At 51.1% G+C, this 18,807-nt stretch overlaps 1 protein-coding gene across 10 annotated transcripts in view; it reads left to right on the plus strand.

Moving 5' to 3' along the window:
• The window catches only part of TMEM229B (transmembrane protein 229B), a 38,545-nt gene extending 31,932 nt beyond the window's left edge, over positions 1-6,613 (plus strand). For 9 of the 10 annotated variants that reach the window (XM_048219816.2, XM_048219817.2, XM_026489703.4 and 6 more), the window contains one exon: positions 2,963-6,613. In XM_048219816.2, coding sequence (XP_048075773.1) covers positions 2,981-3,484 — 504 coding nt within the window. In that variant the 5' untranslated portion in view covers positions 2,963-2,980 and the 3' untranslated portion in view covers positions 3,485-6,613. The remainder of the gene's footprint in view (positions 1-2,962) is intronic. The other variant, XM_044380500.3, reaches the window with a different exon arrangement.
• The last annotated feature ends 12,194 nt before the right edge of the window (positions 6,614-18,807 follow it).

Here is an 18,807-nt window from a genome sequence, read left to right on the forward strand (position 1 = left end):
CCCCAGTCAAGGATAGGACACAGCCCCCAGATGACCAGCAGTCTCATGATCGAGGCCAGCCAAGTTCTGCCAACCCACAGACACACAAGCTGTAACAATAAATGAGATCTGATTTCAGCCACTGAGTTCTGGAATGCTCTATATGTAGCAATTACGAACGGATTAAGAAATGTCTTCTTTAGTTGAATGCTGTGTGCCAGGCACTGTTCTAGGCACTGGGGATGCAGTGCCAGACAGACAAGGTCCTTATTCTCAGGGAGCTCATGTTCGGGTGGGGATGTGGCAGAAGAAGCTAGAATGACCCCAGGGCCTCTGGCTGCTAACTGGGTGCAGGGTGGGGTCACAGGAGGAAGACAAGTTTTGGGGAAAAGATAATGAGTTTGAGGTGCCTATAGGACGCTTAGGTGGAGGTGTTCAGGAAGAAGTGGGATACGTAGGTGTAGGACACACAGGAGAGATGTCTGGATGGGGCCTGGAAGTTATCGAGGTAATAAAACAGGAAATCATCTGGACCAAAGCAAGACAGAATAAGTACTCTGGCTATTCAGGGGGGGAAGAGAGGGCTGTGGTGGTGGGGATGAAGACGATTTGATTCTGAAGGTAACCTGGAGGTTAGGTTTGTACTTGTGGACAGGAAACACACAGACAGATCTGCAGAGGCAGGAGGGAAAACCAGGAGAACCAACCAGTGAGAAGAAGGCTGAAAAAGTAGGCTGAAGTGAGATCCTAGAGTCTTGAATGCTAGGCCAAGGATGCTGTGGTGTTTCATTAGGACATGGGGCGCCAGTGAATGTTTTTGAGGAAGGGAGTGACACTAGGCACGCATGTCTAGGAGCTGGGCACTAGTAGGCAGTGGGATGAGTGCTGAAGTAGAAATCAGATGTGGATTCTAGTCTCATCCTTTCCATTCACCGGCCCTGGGATATGGGGCAAACCCACTTCTCTCTGAGCCCCAACTGTCTCTCTGAAAAAAGAGTGAAACTCCCTGCCCTTCTTTGCATGAATCTTAATTTTGTAAGAACCAACAAGAAAAATGTGAATGAAAGTGCCTGGAAGACCACAAAGCGATGCACTGTGGGGTGGGGGCGTATTCTTGTGACGAGGTCTGCTATAGCTGAAAGATGAGGCTGGGATTCCCAGACGGCAGGCAGGCTGCAGATGCGTCCCGTTAACCTCTGTCCCCTTTCCCACCTTGACAGAGGTGACAAGCCTGGGGTCCACTGGCAGCTGGCAGAGCTGGGATTCATGTTTTCATGCTCTGCCTTCCCATTCCTGATGCTGCCCTGAACTCCTCCCCCACCCCCATAAACCTGCATCATTTAGAGAGCACCTGCCCTGGAGAGGTCTGTGCCCAGGCTGCAGAACAGAGGAGTGCAAAAGAGGCGCTGCCCTCAGGGAGGACACAGGCTAGTGAGGCAGAGCAAGAGGGCACATGCCTTCTAAGAGGAAACCGGGTGGCACTGGATAAAGGGCCAAGGGAGTCATCCAGTCACTGATTGAGGGCAAGGGAAAGCAGAGAGGTCGGTGGGCCAGGCCAGCCTTCAGGGAAGCAGCTTGGGGCCTTAAAGCCCAGTGGAGCTTAGAAGAGAGGAGGGGAAGGGAATAAGTAGAGAGGAGGACTCTCTCCTCTGTCAGCCCACTGGTTTCCTCTCCACATTGAAACTAAACACCCAAACCCGCTTCATGGAGCAGTTAAAGACAAATGCGACCACAACGAGCTGCCACTTTACACCCATTAGGATGGACATCATCAAAAAACCAGAAAATACCAAGTGCTGGTAAGGATGTGGCGAAACTGGAAGCCTTGTGCATTGCTGGTGGGAATGTAAAATGGTGCAGCTGCCATGGAAAACAGCAAGGCCATTCCTCAGAAAATAAACATGGAATCACTATGTGATCCAGCAATTCTACTCCTGGATATAAATCCAAAAGAACTGAAAGCAGAGACTAGAACAGGTATTTGTTCATCCATGTTCACAGCAGCAGTGTGATAACAGCCAAAAGGTAGAAACAAACCATTAATGGACAGATGGATAAATCAAATGTGACAGATCAATCACATAGATCAATCACGAAGGAATGAATATTATTCAGCCTCAAAAAGTGAAGGATATTCTGACACATGCTACAACATGGCGGAACCTCGCAGACACTATGCTCAGTGAAATAAGCCAGTCACAAAGGGACAGATACTGAATGATTCCCCTTAAAAGAGGTAACTAGAGTAGTCACATCCATAGAGACAGAAAGTAGAGTGGTGGTTGCCATGGGCTGGGGAGGAGGTGGGGAGTTAATGTTTAATGGGTGTGGAATTTCAGTTTGGGATGATGAAAAAGTTTTGGAGATGGACAGTGGGGACAGTTGCACCATAGTGTGAATGTACTTAATGCCACCGAACTATACACTTAAAAACAGCTAACATGGTACATGTCAGTATATGTTAACACACACAGACACACGCACACACACACAAGACAAATGCAAAAGGTTGCTTAGAAAAATCTCAGAAATATGAGTGACGTGGAATTGTTTGAGAAGAAGTGGTGGAAGAGATGGTGACCCCAGTGGAGGGGCCTGATGAGAAATCAGCTAGTAGCCCAGAAATGGAGGGGACTGGTGGGCCAGGACAGCCAGCTCTTCCGTTTGACCACAGATAATCCAAAAGAAAGCCTAGCGTATGTAGGAGACACCTCCTTCCAAAAGCGTTGGAGTGGAGTTGGTCAGAGGAAGCCGGAGGGACTTCCAAGTTTCTTGCCTGCCTTTCTCATGCCCGCCTGGCTAAGGTAAGGAGTAGGAATGAAGTCGTGGACCGCCAACAGGATCGAGAGCAGCGCGCGTAAGCAAAGAGGACGGCGGAGGAGGTTTGGAATCCCCTCGAGCCTGGTCACGGCGGACACGTGGGCGGGGCGTGGGCGGCCGGGAGGAGGGGCTGCCCCCTCACCTGTCTCCTCTGTGTCCGCAGCCAGCCCCGCCCGGCTCCATGGCGTCGGCCGAGCCCCTGACGGCGCTGTCGCGCTGGTACCTGTACGCCATCCACGGCTACTTCTGCGAGGTGATGTTCACGGCGGCCTGGGAGTTCGTGGTGAACTTTAACTGGAAGTTCCCGGGGGTCACGAGCGTGTGGGCGCTCTTCATCTACGGCACCTCCATCCTCATCGTGGAGCGCATGTACCTCCGCCTGCGAGGCCGCTGCCCGCTGCTCCTGCGCTGCCTCATCTACACGCTCTGGACCTACGTGTGGGAGTTCACCACCGGCCTCATCCTGCGCCAGTTCAACGCCTGCCCCTGGGACTACTCCCAGTTCGACTTCGACTTCATGGGCCTCATCACCCTGGAGTACGCCGTGCCCTGGTTCTGCGGGGCCCTCATCATGGAGCAGTTCATCATCCGCAACACCCTCCGCCTCCGCTTCGACAAGGATGCCGAGCCCGGGGAGCCGGGGGGCCCCCTGGCCCTGGCCAACGGCCACGTCAAGACAGACTGAGTGGGGCTGGGGGTGGGGCCCGGGGCTCGCTCATGGACCGGTGGGCGGCGGTACCAAGCTGGTGGGGTTACGTCTTCTGAACAGCACAAGCCCTGGCCTGGGACCGGCCTCAGTCCCCTAGGGCACAGACGACGCCCCCTTCACCCCAGCATCCTCCGCTGGGGCGGGCGGAGTCCCTCTGGGAAGGGGCTATGGATCTCTGCTCAGCTCGGAGGCTGGGGCCCGAGGCCTGTGGCTAAGCAGCGGCTGGACCACCTGGGTGACTTTGGAAGCAGCAGGCCCTTTCCTGGCTGTGGGGCTCTGAGAACGGGGCAGAGGTGGGAGGCAAGGCCTGGGGAGGCTTTGGGCTGCTGCGTGGCCTCCTCCCTCTCACCTGGTTAGGTGGACTTTGGCTGGTTCCATTAGGCAATATTCAGGTGCTTGCTTGCAACCGATACCTCCCTGGGGGCCTGCTGGGCTGCAGCCTAAGGAGAGACTGGGCAGCCAGGAGGCTGCTTGGCAGCAGTGCTGGTATGCAAGGGCTGGAGGCCTTTCCTTGGCTCCTCTCCCCTCCCCCAGGGCTCCCCCTCCCGTCCCCCCCCCCCCCCCGTTCCCTTGGCCTTCTGGGGGCCCCCCTGGTGCTGGATTCCCACCAACCTTGGGCTTTTGGAGGTTTCAATCCCTGTGTGTTCGGTGGCGTTTCCCCCTTTTCTCTCTTATTTTCAAGACCTTTACCACTAGCAGCCCCTTTATCCATGTCAGTCACCACACCCACTCCCTTCCCCAACTCCTTGGCCAAAACAGCAGCTGCCAGAGATAGAGCCCTGAGACGGACCCTGCCACCCTCTTGCGACCTTCCTTCCACTGTGTCTGCTGCCTGATGACTGGGAAGCTCCCCTTTTACACTCCTCACCTGTCTGGCGGGCTGTGGCAGTGCCCCCTCCCCACAGTGCCCGGCTGAATTGAATGATACCCTCCCCAACAACGGTCAGGCCAAGATGCACCCCCTCAGAGCCACAGTGGGGACCTAGAGACAAATCAGTTTAAGGGAGTTGGGGGGGGGGGTGGAGAAGGCATTTGGTTTCTTTTCAAGCCAGTCAGTCAATAGAGCTTTCTAGGGATTGGAGGAGCAGGCATCCTGTGTTGGAGACCCATGCAGAATGAGTGAGGGAGAAAAAGAAAATAGCCTTTCAACTTTGCAAGGGTCTTTGGAGCCTCTTTACTGGGAAGCGATCAGCTGGTTCTGCCATAGCCCCAGCCCTGCAGCAAAACCTCCTCAGGGCTACCCCCGTCCCACCCCTCCCAAGCAAGGCTGACTTTTCGAGCTTACTCCTTAAACAGTATTGACCCTGCCATGCTCACGGGCCTTGTCATCTTGGTTGCCCCCGCTTCCTCTGTGACAGGTCTGTTGCTGGCGGTGGACAGGTGAAATCCGCACTCCAGCCCACTTCTGGCTCTGCCCCCACTCCCTGAGGGGAGCGGTCCATCAGAACGCAGCCTATGCCATGGTACATGGTTTTATCTTGACCACACTAGGACTCTTAGATAGAAATTAGCCTGTCCCTTTTTACAGATCATTAAAAAAATGAAAATACCACCTGTGGAGAGAATCTCCTCTTCCTTGCCCTGCTGCTCCACCTGGACTGCGCGGGTAGCACCAGCCAGGGTGTGAGCCAGGGCCGGTGGGCTGGGGATGGGCAGAATGGGGAGAAAGGCTGGGAGACTCTGCCTTTGACAGGGTTGTTTTGTGTAACTGACCCCATCCAGGACAGGAGGAAGGGCATTTCCCAGCCTCTGTGTCCCGGCCGGGCTGCTCAAATCCAGGCACGAACTACGTTCTGCAGGGGCCAGACCTACCTTTGTTTTTACTGTGGCCCCAATTCCAGGGCTTTGGGGGCATGCAGGGATTCGGGTTTCCATTTACAGGTGGAAGGGATTGCAGAGGAAAAATATTGTCTGAATTCCCTGTCCCCTCTGGGAAATGATTTCCTTGGCCTTGTCCCCTAACTCTGTGATATCTCAGTTTTCTGGACTCCAACACCCTTCCAGGCCCCTCACATGGGCCCCTAGACCACACCACCCACCTTAGACCGCCCCTCCCATTACTGAATCTGTGGGCAGCTTGTCAGTGTCTGCTGGCACAGGGCCTCCATGATTCTCAGCCAGAGCAAGTCCCTGTGTGGCCCATCGGGTCTGGCCACTCCAGATGTTGCCCCACGGGCATTCCCTGGCACCCTTTTCTCGGGGGCCTACAGACTCCCAAGGACGGGAGGTCCTGCAGTAAACCTGCCTGCCTGATACGTGCAGAGCGCTGTTTTTCTGCTTTATGCAGGTGTCCTGTGGCTCTTACTGTCCCTCATAGGGCACAGAGTCCCCAGCGAAGGGAGGCAACAATCCAGGGCTGGAGCTCAGGTCAGCAGGCTCAGAATTCACCAGGGGTAGCCCAGACTTCAACTCTTGCTTTTTTGGGTATCTTCAGGGCCCTCATCCCTTAGTGCCCAGGCACCCCAGCTCTGCCAAGCAGTGAGGGTGCTGGCAGGAAGAGTCTGCTGGCTGTGTGTGAACCTCTGGTGTCCTGGATCTCTCTCCACTAGACGTGGCAGCATTTTTGAGTTATGGATTGCCACGTGCTGCCTTGCATGGTTGAACCGCTTCTGAGGTCTGCTAGGCATCCTGTCCCTTGTGCCCTGTCCCCTCTGTTGCCAGTGAGTCACAATGGCCTATGCTTATCTACAGCAATAATACATAGGGAGTGCCCATGAAATCCTCTTGTCCTAGTCCCTCACTCTCTGCATGGGTCTCCTGGGGGAGGCAGTGCTGAGTGGGTCAGTTCCTGAGAACCTGCACTGATGGAGCTCTGGGCCGCGCAGATATCATCATGGGGGATGCAGAAAGGAGGGAGGCCCGGCCCCAGAGCTATGGCTAAGGCAGGGAGGATACCTTCCACCCTGAGGCCACCCTAGACCTGGAGGAGCTGCTGGCCCCGGCTCTCCCACTTGGAAGTGGGTGGGACTGTCTCCCAACTGCAGCGGCTCTTCAGAAGGACACATGACTGGTTTGTGCGCCCATCGCCTGCTCTGTCTCCATCGGTCTCTTTGTCTGTTCCTTTTCACATTCGTGCACATCAAATATACTGGTGTTTGTGTTCCAGGACTGACTCTGATCCATCTCTGTTTCTTCTATTTTGGAGCCCCTTTCTTAGGGGCCGCTGAAGGCCAAGCCCTTCACACCGTGTCGTGCTGCTGTCCTAAACCAGGAGGACTGTTGGGTGGAGACACCCCGTGAGGAGGGCCGGTGGTATTCCCTGACAGTCCTTTTTACCATCTCTGCTCTGACCCTCCCAGGAACGAGAATTCTCCACCTAACCCCCCATTCTTCACCAGGAGCATGATCTGGTCCATAATCTTACTTTGGTCTGAAGCTGCAAAGCAGATGGGGAGGCGTGGGCAGTCATCCAGGTTGGCTGCACCGGCTCAGGAGATGAGCTCTTCTTGATATAGACCAGCCATGACCTGGGGTGGCTCATGAGTCAAGAGGGGCCAAGCGGGGAGGCTGAGGCTACTCCAAAGAGCTGAGCCACCAGGGCCCCTTATTTTCATTACATCAAAAGCGATGCTTTGAAGAAACAGAGCTCCGCACTCCTTCCTAGCAACTCTTCATTCCCTGAGAGGTGACTTTGAAGGGAATAATCCTTCCCTACTTTGTGTACCTCTGCTCTGTCTACTGTCCCTCATCCTCCTCTCCCCCCACCATGCTCCTGCCTACTTTCCTACTTCCAGAAAGAGAAATTGTTCGGTCAGTTCAACTAAACCCAGATGGCTTGGTCCTGACTGCCACAGCCACTGGTTTTCTGGATGGAGCAGGCAGTGTGCTTTCCGAGTTGCTGGGAAGGTCCTCTGCCTCCCCCACTCCCTTAAAGGTATTCATTTCTTTGACTGAAACCGTTTCCCTTTATAAAAACAAGCAAGCATAAAGCCCTGACAGCCATTTACATGTTAGTATAAACAAATATATAAGGCTCTTGCCTTAGAGCAGGTTTTTAGAGAAAGAGGCAAGCGTCATGAAATAGGGTCTACCTTATGGAGCTTCAGAGAAAAGGCAAGAGGTAGGGCTCAGAATAAGAAGTCTGAGGGTACCCAAGACCCTTCTTACCTGGCCAGCTCCTTCTGTTCTCTATTCAACGGATGCTTTCCTTTCTTGATATTTTCCTTCTTCACCTCCTCTGCCCCACCTTCATCTAATCCAAAGGGACCCTCCGATGACACTGCATTGAGGCAAGGGCCCCAGGAGAGCTAATGCCAAGGACCCTGGCTGATCTTCTGACATCTGCCCACCCTTCACGAGAGCCTAATCTTTAATTAATAACAATGAGTGAATGACCATAACCTTGCCTTTCCTTCTGGGGTGCCCATCTCAGAAGGATAGCTTGGTCCACACCCATGGTGCAACTGGGGATAGCTGGACGGCCTGTGTTTGGTGAGCAGGGAAACAGGTTCAGGGAATGGGAGCAACTGACTGATCACACTGCAAGTTAGAGGGACTGGTCTTAATAATTTTAACAACAGCTGCAGTTCTTACCACTGTCAGCTCTGAGACTTGTACTGACTACTGGGACTGCAACGAGGCAGGGCACTGAGTGTGTCTGCACGATCTCAAATGTTCTCCCACTTGAGGTGGGTACTGTTATTCATCTTTTTCAAGAGGAAATCTGGTGGCAACCAGTCCACAACATGGACTTACCACATTTCTCTGCAAATCACTTTTTTGTTTGAGTGTAAGAAGACAACACTCTGGGGAGGATTTGTGAAGAGTCAAGTGCCCCTTTTACTTTGATGAGATTCTGGACATCATTAGAGTCCAGCCCATCCAAATGCTATTCACAAAGAGAAATTAATCTTTAGGAGGGGGAGTTTTGGGGGGGGAGTTGGGATTATGAGGAAGGAGGTATAGGGTGCCCTCTTAGCCAAGACCTAAAAAAAAAAAAAAATAGGCACAAGGAGGGAGGGTTGTAACATTTTGGCCTCCGGCAGCCCTGGGTTTAAGATTGACATCTTCACCTCCCACATGTGGCTCTATTTTTGCCCTTGGCCTTTTCCCTTTGATTCTATTTCTTTCTCTTAAGATGAAGCCCGAGCCCCTAGCTGTTGGCACTCTCGGAGGATTTGTAATGACCAAATGAAATCTTTCTCCTTCTGAAAACTCAGGTGCACCTGAGAATTGGCCTGTTTCATTCAGATTCTTATGGGATACCTACAGTGAGCCAGGGGTAGTCATGGGGGTGCTTGTACAGCTAGCCGGGGAGAAAGACACTGAATGGGCACTCACAGAGATAGTTACGTCATTGCAAAGTTGGTTAGCCCTCCAAGAGAGAAACTTCTAACAGAGGAAGCTGACTCTTCTATAGACATAGGTGAGGATTCCCCAGGGTGGAAGGGAAGACACACACACACACGCAGTGCAGACCTTCAGGTCAAATACTGTTTTTTTCAGAGATGGGCTGGCTACTGCTCACTGTCTGGAAATGCAGACGTTGACTGTGCCTAGATGGGTACAGTGCAGAAGAAAGCCAGCACACAGTGGGTATGTTCAGGAACGCTTAATGAATGAAGCCTGACAGTGTCGGCCCTAGTAAGCCCACCCTAAAGACCAGACTGACTGTTCCAGAGCCCCACAGGCCCCTTTGGGAACCTGATGCTACGAATCCTATTTGGACAATGACCATTCCTGCCATATCTGCGCTCACATCCATTGAGCAACTCACTGTCCTACCCCCTCTTGCCAAAACATTCGTCTCCGCAAAGCCCTGCCAGCTTCACTCTCAGGGTCTTGGGAGCTTGACCCAAGACCCAGCTCCACTGACTTGTCCATTGCTTCATTCTGGTGACACAGTTCTTGGTGTGGGCAAAGATGTTCCTTCAGTGCCAAGCGCTCAGGGTGGCTGTTGGCGTGTCTTGGCTTCCCAGGCTTGTGGTGACACCATGCCAGTTTCTGGTCACAGGGCCTGCTCCTCTTCTGTCTGGTCTTCTCCTTTTCTGCCTCTTCTAAGGACACTTGTCACTGGCTTGAGGGCCTATCTCGGTAACCCAGGATGATCTTATCTCCAAGACCCTTAGCTCAATACATCCGCAAAGACCCTTTTCCCAAATAAGGTCGTGTTCACATGGTCCCAAGGGTTTGAATGTGACTAGACCTTTTTGGGGGGGTGGGAGGGGCACCATTCAACCTCCTATAGGGATTAAGGGGGGAGATTTCTACTGAAGCCCTTGCCTCCTGTACCGGTTAAGAGCGCGAGCTAGAAGTATAGTGTGGGGTAATCTGGGAGAGAACTCAAGGATCTAGCTTGAGGATGGAGCTCTTCGTCCCAAAACACACCCAGCTGCTGTGGTTTTTCAGTTTAGATGCAGATTTGACTATTTCCCTCCCTACTCCAGACTCTTTAATGATCTCCCATTATCTTTAGTATCCAGCTCTCTGCCTCCTCCAGGCTTATACAACCCTCTGTGGTTTGGCCTCATTCCTCACCTCCCCCTCAGTCCTGCGCAATCTGGAGAGAACAGCGTGTCATTTCCCCGCAGCCCCTGCTCCTGCCCCTGTGCTCCTCTCACTGGAACACTCCTACTGCTCTTGCAGCCGGCAGCACGGTCTCCATCCACTGCAGTTCTCGGGTTCGTTCAGGCCAACTCCGGGTGGGAGCCGTCTCCCTGGAAACTCTCCGTGTGACAGCCTGCCAGCGGCAGTGGCTATGCTCTTCCAGTGCTGTCGATGCGACGGATTTCATGTGTCCATCCACCCCACTGTGTGCCAGGCCCTGCGCTAAGCCCCCGGCACAGCAGGGAACAAGGCAGACTCATCTCTGCCCTCCCCGAGTGATGTCTTCCCCTGCATTACAGGACGCAGAGAACCCTGATGGGCTGGCTGATGGAGGAGAAAAGGAATTAAGTGGAGTTAGGGGTTGACAACTATGTCTATGTCTGATTTAGTCAGGACAGGGGGTGAAGTGGGAGGTGGGGTGAAGAGCAGCCTCCAGGGAGAAAGGAAGTCAGGTGCAGAGGCTGGGAACTCAGAGAGAGCAGGGTCCCTGAGGGTCTGCATTAGCTCCCAGGGGTGAACAATGGAGTTCATGGGAAGCCGGGCCTGAATCATGAAATGTCTTGTAAACCAAGGCAGGGAGAGACAGATGATAAACAAGAAAATAACAGGTTATAATACATTGAAACAGAAGCGTAGGCAAATGAGCAGGTAGCTCCTTTAGCCTGGGCGGCCCTGAGAGGTCTTTGGGCAGAGATGACCACTAGCCTGGAATCTGGATAATGAGGGTCGGCCTGTCTTCGAAGATGGGGAGGACTCATGCAGAGAAGACTGCTAGTAGGAAGGCCCGAAGGTGGGAATGAGTTCAGAGAGTCCAAGGAACAGATAAAAGGCCACTGTGGCTGGTGCTTGTGAGGAAAGGGGTAAGGAGTACAAGATGGGGACAGAGTCAGAGTGTGGAGGCCCCTGGAGGCCTTATCGGGGAGGTGGGGAATGAGGAAGAGAGATGGAGAGAGTTCTTAAGGATGGAGAATTGTGGGACCTGGCCCAGCCCCCTCCCAGGAACCCCTCCTAAGGGACAGGACCAGGCAGGGGAGGATTGCAGGCAGAGCCTGGGGTCCCTCATACCCCTAGCACGTGTCTTGTTCTCCTAGAGGCTGGGGCACGGATTGGGTTAGCACAACTGAAAGGTGGGTCTGTTTGGTTTTGGCAAACCCTTCTCTCTACCTGTTACATAAGCATTCTTGCCCTGGGGAACATTGCAACAGGCTGCAGAGGCCCTCCTGAAGCTACCTGGATGCTCAGGCCACCATCCCACCCACAGACCTTGGAGTCTCCAGGGTCTGGCAGTATTAGGACACCCCAGAGTAGGGCAATGGTGGGGAAATAACAGTCTGACTTGGTTCTCCCACATTCATGATCTGTATGACTTTTGATGAGACACTGAGCCCCTCTGAGATTTAGCTCAGTGGATGTAGTCCAAATTTAGTTTAATTCACTGGGAGCACATTCTAGCCTCCCTCCAGGAGGGAGTGTAGAAGCAACCACGTTGAAGGCTTGGAGCAACCAGAGAGAGTATTAGATTCCAATTCAGCACAGCAAACATTTTTAAATGGAATATTAGGCATTCGTGTTATTAAAAGTTTTTTGGGGAGCACCTGGGTGGATCAGTCAGTTAAGCATCTGACTCTTGATTTTGGCTCAGGTCATGATCTCAGGGTAGTGAGATTGAGCCCCACGGCAGGCTCAGTGGGGAGTCTGCTTGGGATTCTCTCTCTCCCTCGCCCTCTGCCCCTCACCCTGTTTGTGTGTGCTCTCTTTCCCTAAAATAAATAAATAAATCTTTAAAAATAAAAAAATAAAATAAATAAAAGATTTTGGGCATTGCCCCCAGGGGATTTTTCACTGGTCAACTCTGGCCCACCACCCTGCGGGTCATAGGGTGACCAGCCATTCTGGTTTGCCTGACACTAAGAGGTTTCCTAGGATATGGGATTTTCTGTGCCCCAACTGGGAAAGTCTTGTGCAAACCAGGGCCAACTGGTAACCCTAGCTGGTGGGAGTTTAAAACATCTCACCATTTGGGTTTCTTTTGTTCTCTCAGCATGTTCTTTGGCCTTTCCTTCAACTCCTTGAGCTGTTCCTCCCAGTTTTCCAAATAATTCCTTTTGGTTTATGTTAGTCAGTTGATTCTGTTGCTTGTAACCAACCCCTCCCCTACTCTCTACAGGTGCACAATCCAGATTCCCTCTACATGCCTTTTTTAAAACATTTGACTGTCACCTGCAATCAGATCTTTAACCCTCGCGCTCTGATTTCCTTACCTTCACAAGTTGCTGGTCATGCCTTGAACTAATACCTCCTGTCTAGTTCCCACTCCACCTCCAGGAGACCTTGCCTGTTATGGTCTAGGCTTGGCATCCTGGAAGAAGTTCTGACATGGTTGCACCCCAGCCTAAACCCTTCACTCATAAATGGTAAAGCACCCAGAAATGCAGATGACCTTTCAAATTTTGTATATACCCCAGGATTCAGTTCGAATCCAATTGGGATTAATCTGATTTAGGAGCTGTCCTTTTCTGCAGTAGGGTCCCTGGGAGTCCTTTAAAGGTAGACAGTCTGCCAACCACCTTTGGGTGGACAGTCAAGGACATCTAGTGCCCACCGCCTCCTTGGCTTGTCCACAGGCACCTTCCTGAGACAGTCTTTCCAAAGCCGAGGGTCAAGGCAGGGGACAGAACCTTGTCTGCAACTCTTCGATACCAAAAAAGCAAGCCTCTGCCTCGGATTGCTTTAGAAATGAAAACGCAATGACATTAGGCATTATTTTGCTGACTTTTGCTCAATCGGTTCCCCAGGGTCTTAGGCCTGTTGACCAGCAGGACCAGATGGCACCTTTTGCAGGAATATCTCCTCATTTCTGCCTTTGTGTAGGCCCTGAATATCCTAAGAAACAAGTTTTCTTCTTCTGATGGACATATCTGTGCATCAGATATATTTTTCATATATTTTCCTTTCTATGACTCTGCTGAAGGCACTTGACATCAATCCTAGCTTACATTTCATGTCCTTGAGATGACAGCTGACCTTGTTGCACAGGAGGAAGGCGCAGGGAAGGGAGAGGGAGGGAAGGGGAAGGACCAGGAAATGGAAGGAGCCAGATTGCTCTACATTCATAACTCTCTTTTGCCACCAGCCACTTGCTCGGTCTTTCTGGAATGTGGCCTTCTACACTCCATGTTGCCCTGAGAACTTCCTGATTGCCTAATGAAAGATGCAACATCTCAGGCTTTGAAATCATTAGACCTGAGTTTGAACCTCAGGTCCCTGACTTATGTGGGCATGTTACGTAACCTGTCTAAGCCTCAGTTTCTTCATCTAAAAATGGGGCTAATACTAGTCCAAAGCTCCCAGAGTTGTGGAGACCAGATAAGACAATGTTCGACGAGTGCTTGGCATCCACTCAGTGTCAGATATTAGGAGAAATATTCTCCTTCATTAGTCTCACAAGTCAAATGCAAGCAGATGTCACTCTAGCAAGCATTTCTGGACTCCTGCTGATGTGGTCACCATGGCCAAAATCATGGGCTTTGAATGCTTCTGACCTGAACTGGCCCACTTATTTTTAATAGGGAGTCAAATTCCTTCATTTCTAGGCACACGAGTTTTCTCATCTGTAAAATGGGAATGATAAAACTTATTCTATAGGATTATTGTGAAGGTTAAGTTAAATAACATGCCTAACATGCTTAGTACAGGTCCATGATTCCTTACTCAAAACCCATGGGATTTTGCAAAGCTCCTTTTTGGATTTCAGAAAAATAGTAACATTTATATGCTGTATATTTTGTAGCTTCTGGGCCAGGTGTAAATCAGTACCTCATGGTCAAACGCGTTATTACTTCTACATGGAAATCTAGAATATCATATTAAGTGGGGGTAAATAAAAACTCTAAATGGCCTTACAATCCTTACCTTGTGAGACAGACAGGGCAAGTATAAAATTCCTACTTGACAGATAACAAACTAAAGATCAGCGTAGTGGACTGTTTAAGATCACATTGTTCAGGGGCGCCTGGGTGGCTCAGTTGGTTAAGCATCTGCCTTCGGCTCAGGTCGTGATCCCAGGATCCTGGGATCGAGCCCTGCGTCGGGCTCCCTGCTCAGGAGGAGACTGCTTTTCCCTCACCCACTCCTCCTGCTTGTGCTCCCTCTCTCTCCCTCCGTCAAATAAATAAATAAAACCTTAAAAAAAAAATCTCATCGTCCATGTTTGACAGCATGAGGATCCCAAGGCCATCTGAGTCCTAGGGACTCTCCCTATTATACCACACAGTGTGACAGACTTGACCCTACAACCTTTCTTTTTGCTTAATGAACTCTAACCACTCCCCTCCACACACGTAAAGGGGCTACTAAGTAGTCAAGTTTTCTTCTCATCTTTCTAAAGGTATGTATGTATATTTCTACATTCTTTTCATATTCTGCCTTTTTTGCTTCGGTACCTGGTACACATTTCTCTGTGTGATATCATGTCATCACTTTTAAAAACTATAGAGTCTTCTGGAATCTTAATATAACCCAGATAGCTTAGCTATTCCCCTATCACCGAGTATTTGCATGTTTCCAATTTTACGCTGTTCTAAAGTAACGCACAGTCGCTCACCTTAAACTTTGCCTTGGGGATGAGCAAGCACGTGGATCTGAAAACACCTGTCCCCTGAGCCCCTGGCTGGCCGGCAGCCTTTGGGAAATTGTATTTCCAGGCCCTTCAGCTATGTATTTGCTGTTCCCAATCAGCTAATCAATTAGGGCTTATTGAGTGCCTGTGTGGGGAACAGGGTGCTCTTTGGTGCTGGACGAAGTGCAGAAGCAGAAGCACAGACGCACGAGATTCTCTGCAGGGTCTGTGCGTGTAACCAAGCAGGCACTGCAACTTCAAACCAAGCTGGGTTTGCGTCCAGCCAGTGAGGTCTTCTAAGCAGAACTGGTCAAGGTGGGCACCAAAGTGTGACATTAGTGGTGAATAGCAAGAACTTTAAAGAGATCTCTGATCTATCCTCTTGCCTGTCAAGGGTGTTGGTTCTGTTTAGGAAGAAGGTGCTAAAAATGAAATTGTGAGTAAGGAAATCAAGGTCAGGGGTTCCATGAAGCCTTCCCGAATTTGTCAAGTTTTACTTTCAGACTCTAATGGTGAGGGTGAACCATTAAAAATCAAAATAAAGTACTTCCCTGCCTCCCCTTGGTGGGGCTCAGCAAAACAATAAAAAAGACCTGGTTGTTGGTTTTTACCTTGATTGCCCTTAAGCAAATTGCTTAACCTCTCTCTGCCTCTCTTGCCCATCCGTCAAATGGGAACAACAGTAATGCTCTCATGGGACTCACAGGACTGTAACAAGGATTGCTTGAGATCCCGACAAATGCTTTAGAAAGAACAAAAGGTTGCCCAAATGATCTGAGGGAGGCTGGGGACCACATCCCATTCAAGCACCCAGCACAGCGTGGGTCTGGCACACAGTAGGAGCTCAATAAACATTTGTTGAGTGTACAAGGGAATTGGCAGCTGTTACCATGAGCCCATAAAGTGCAGAGAACCACACATCATTCCATCGACTCAGAGCCTAAGGAGGCAGCTCCCTAAACCCCAGCCGCACCCCCGTATCCATCCTCCCTAGAGCAGTCCCCATCCTGTCACCCCTGTATCTACTATAAGGAGTCCCACATTCAGGGCAGCAGAGATTCAAAGCCTAAATTTTACCCCCAATGGGGGAACAGAAGCAAGCACTGACCTCAGCCCACCTCCTCAGGTTTCAAGGGCTGCAGGACTCACTGTCGTCACAAGGGACTGGCCAGGTCAGCCCTCATTTCCCGCTCCTGGCTGCTGAGGCCAGGGAATGTTGGGCCTTTGTGTCCGCAGCCAACAGCAGCCCTCTGGCCAGTGCAGGACACCTGGCATCAGACACCAGCCGTGCCCTGATCTACCTCCAGCTGGGGCCTCAGGTGCCCCATCATCTCCTAGCCCAGCCAGCCTGCTGTCCGAGCATTTGGTACCAACAACTGAGACCCCCCCACCCCCACCCTGCCGAGCTGACCTGTGCTGAGGAGCCCACTGGCTGGACTTTCCCAAGGAGCTTTCCTGTATTTCTTGCGTCAATGCCATCCTTCTCCTTGTGATATCCGAGAGGAAACGATGAGCTGTAAAAGCCTGCAGCTGTGGGGTTGTGACAAGTGGTCACTTTCCAAAGCCTGATTTATTTTTCTTTCTTTCTTTCTTTCTTTCTTTCTTTCTTTCTTTCTTTCTTTCTTTCTTTCTTTCTTTCTTTCTTTCTTTCGGAGAAGCAGACTCCCTGCTGTGCAGGGAGCCCAATGTGGGGATTGATCTCAGGACCCACTGGGATTATGACCTGAGCTAAAGGCAGACACCTAACGACTGAGCCACCCAGGTGCCCCCAAAGCCTGATTTCTTTCCTCATGCTTTTGTCTCTTTGCTTTCCACCCAAATACAAAGTCCAGGGGGCAGGGCGCCTGGCTAACTCTTTCACTGCTTTCTCATCGCAGTGCTGAGAACTGCATCTGCCCCAAATCAGGTGCTTCATTAATATTTGTGAATGAATAAGTGAACAAGTGAAATTTTTGCAATTATTACTATAATAAATGATAGTTACTATAAATAAGTGATTATTGTAACTAACTTTAAAAAGAAGCCATAATTTCCATAGTCTTTCAGGATTAACATACATATTATCCAGCCTTATTCATTGGTTATGTATTCATGCAGTCATTCGGCTATTCACTAAACCTTGTGCTTGATCTGTAGGAGCTGGGAATTGAATAGTCATATAATGTAGTCAGGGCTATAAAATAGGGGTACAAAGTTCTAGGACGGTCACTGATGGGGAGATTTGACCTAGTCAGGGAGGTCGGTGGAAGCTATCTGGAGTAAGTCCCATTTGAGCCAAGATCTACACAAGGAGAGTCATTAACGGGGAGCCACAGAAAACTGTAGGAAGAGGGGATGCCATGTGAAAGGCCCAGTGGAGGAAGGGAATGTGCCAGGAGGAGGAACTGTGGGTCAGCTGGGGATTGAGGAGTCAGCTGCCCTTGGAGGGGACAGAGGAGCAGATGTTCAGCAGCATCCAGATGTGCTCAATGGGCGCCCGGGACCAGGGCAGGGCGCCTTTTAGGAGATGTCACCTCCCCTAGGAGACCGTTGCCAACCCTCCAGTCCTCCCTTGTATTCCCATGGGACTCAGGGCTTCCCTCATTGTTTAACTTATCAAAGTCTACTTAATGATCTCTTTTCTTCCTTTTTGGCCTCCTCATCTCTTGGCTATTCATCTCTTGCCGCCAGCACCTAACACAGTGCCTAGGACACGATGGCGTTCCCATTAGTGTTGATGAAGGGATGCATGGAGAGCCCTCAGATCACGGAGCACACTGGACGGGGAGTTGACTTTCTACGCACTCAGGAAGCCCCCGCTGAGCTCCGTGCTGCAAACAGGAGAGAGGGGACAGTGGTCTCGCCTAACGTCCTAAGGAGAAGGGAGCCAGAAGGCTGGAAAAGAGAAAGGTCAGGGGATGAGATGCAGTTAGTGCCACGTGAGGGAAAGAAGGATTTCGAACACCATCCTTCATAGGAAGGAGGGATGACAGTTTCAAGGAAGATTTATTTTCCAGATGCTGAAAAGAAATTTCAGCAGGTAAAGTTGCATAAGTTTACACAGATGAAAAAGAACATCTGCTGGTATTTCACAGATTCTCATGTATTATGTGCCAAGCACCGTCCTCAGGGTTTTGCAAGTATCAAGCCCTTTAAGCCCTCATAATGATTGCTTGATGCACTTAGCTATGACTCTATTTTATAGGTGGGAAAACTGAGCTGCAAAGAGTACTCCTCCCTACCCTCCAGCCCACCTCCAGGGCCAAGCAGCCAGGAAGTGACAGAGCCAAGCTCTGAACCCAAGCACTTTGACCTGGAAGCCAAGCTCTTACTCCCACCCTGCGCCGCTCCGAAGCCAGCCCTTGCTGTGCTGCTGGCATACCTGATGATTTGGTATCTTTGCAAAGACCCTCCTGAGAGGGAGGCATGATTTTTTCCCATTTTGCAGAGAAGAAAACTGAGGCTTAACGACATCAGTTTACCAAAGATCAGCCAGCGGGTCAGTGGCAGAGCCAGGATCTATGATGACAGACACCCTTACTGCCTCTCTTATTCCCTCACTGCTCTTGGTGGAGCTCTACGCCGGGGTCATCTTCTGTGCCACTCCCTTGGCAGCTTGGGAACTTCAGCCAAGGCCTGGCAGATGGTGTACCCTGTGCTCACGGCTGACTCAGCAGCCCCTTCTCTACTCCCCGGCTTCCCATCCTAACGCTGAGCCTCTACCCTGCCATGACAGAGACAGGGACATCATCCCAACCTGGCACGGGATTAGCTAAGTCCATCAGCAACTTTTGGGGGAAAAAATAGGTGCAGTTGAAATCTATTTATACTATCCTGATGGGCAGGAAGGCGTCAGTCCGATCTAGGGAAGGTGGTTAAGGATTCAGCAAGTCAGCATCCCAGGGCCCTGCAAGGCCAATGTGAAACATTCCCGGCAGGGCTTGGAGCCTCAAGCAGACTTGCTGTCTCACCAGTTGGATGACAGGATTCTCTTCCTAGTGCTGCCTACCCCCGCTCTCCTGCTTCATATCTCAAGGGCTCCCTTTGCTCAACGGAGCTGGCAGGCTCATGGTGTACCTGAAACAAGGGAAAAGGGCAGTTGGGCCCAATCCAGTCTCTTTGACACAGAGTCCTAGGGCCAACTTGGTAGTTCAGG

Source organism: Ursus arctos, unplaced genomic scaffold, assembly GCF_023065955.2.
Source record: "Ursus arctos isolate Adak ecotype North America unplaced genomic scaffold, UrsArc2.0 scaffold_25, whole genome shotgun sequence".
Taxonomy (NCBI): domain Eukaryota; kingdom Metazoa; phylum Chordata; class Mammalia; order Carnivora; family Ursidae; genus Ursus; species Ursus arctos.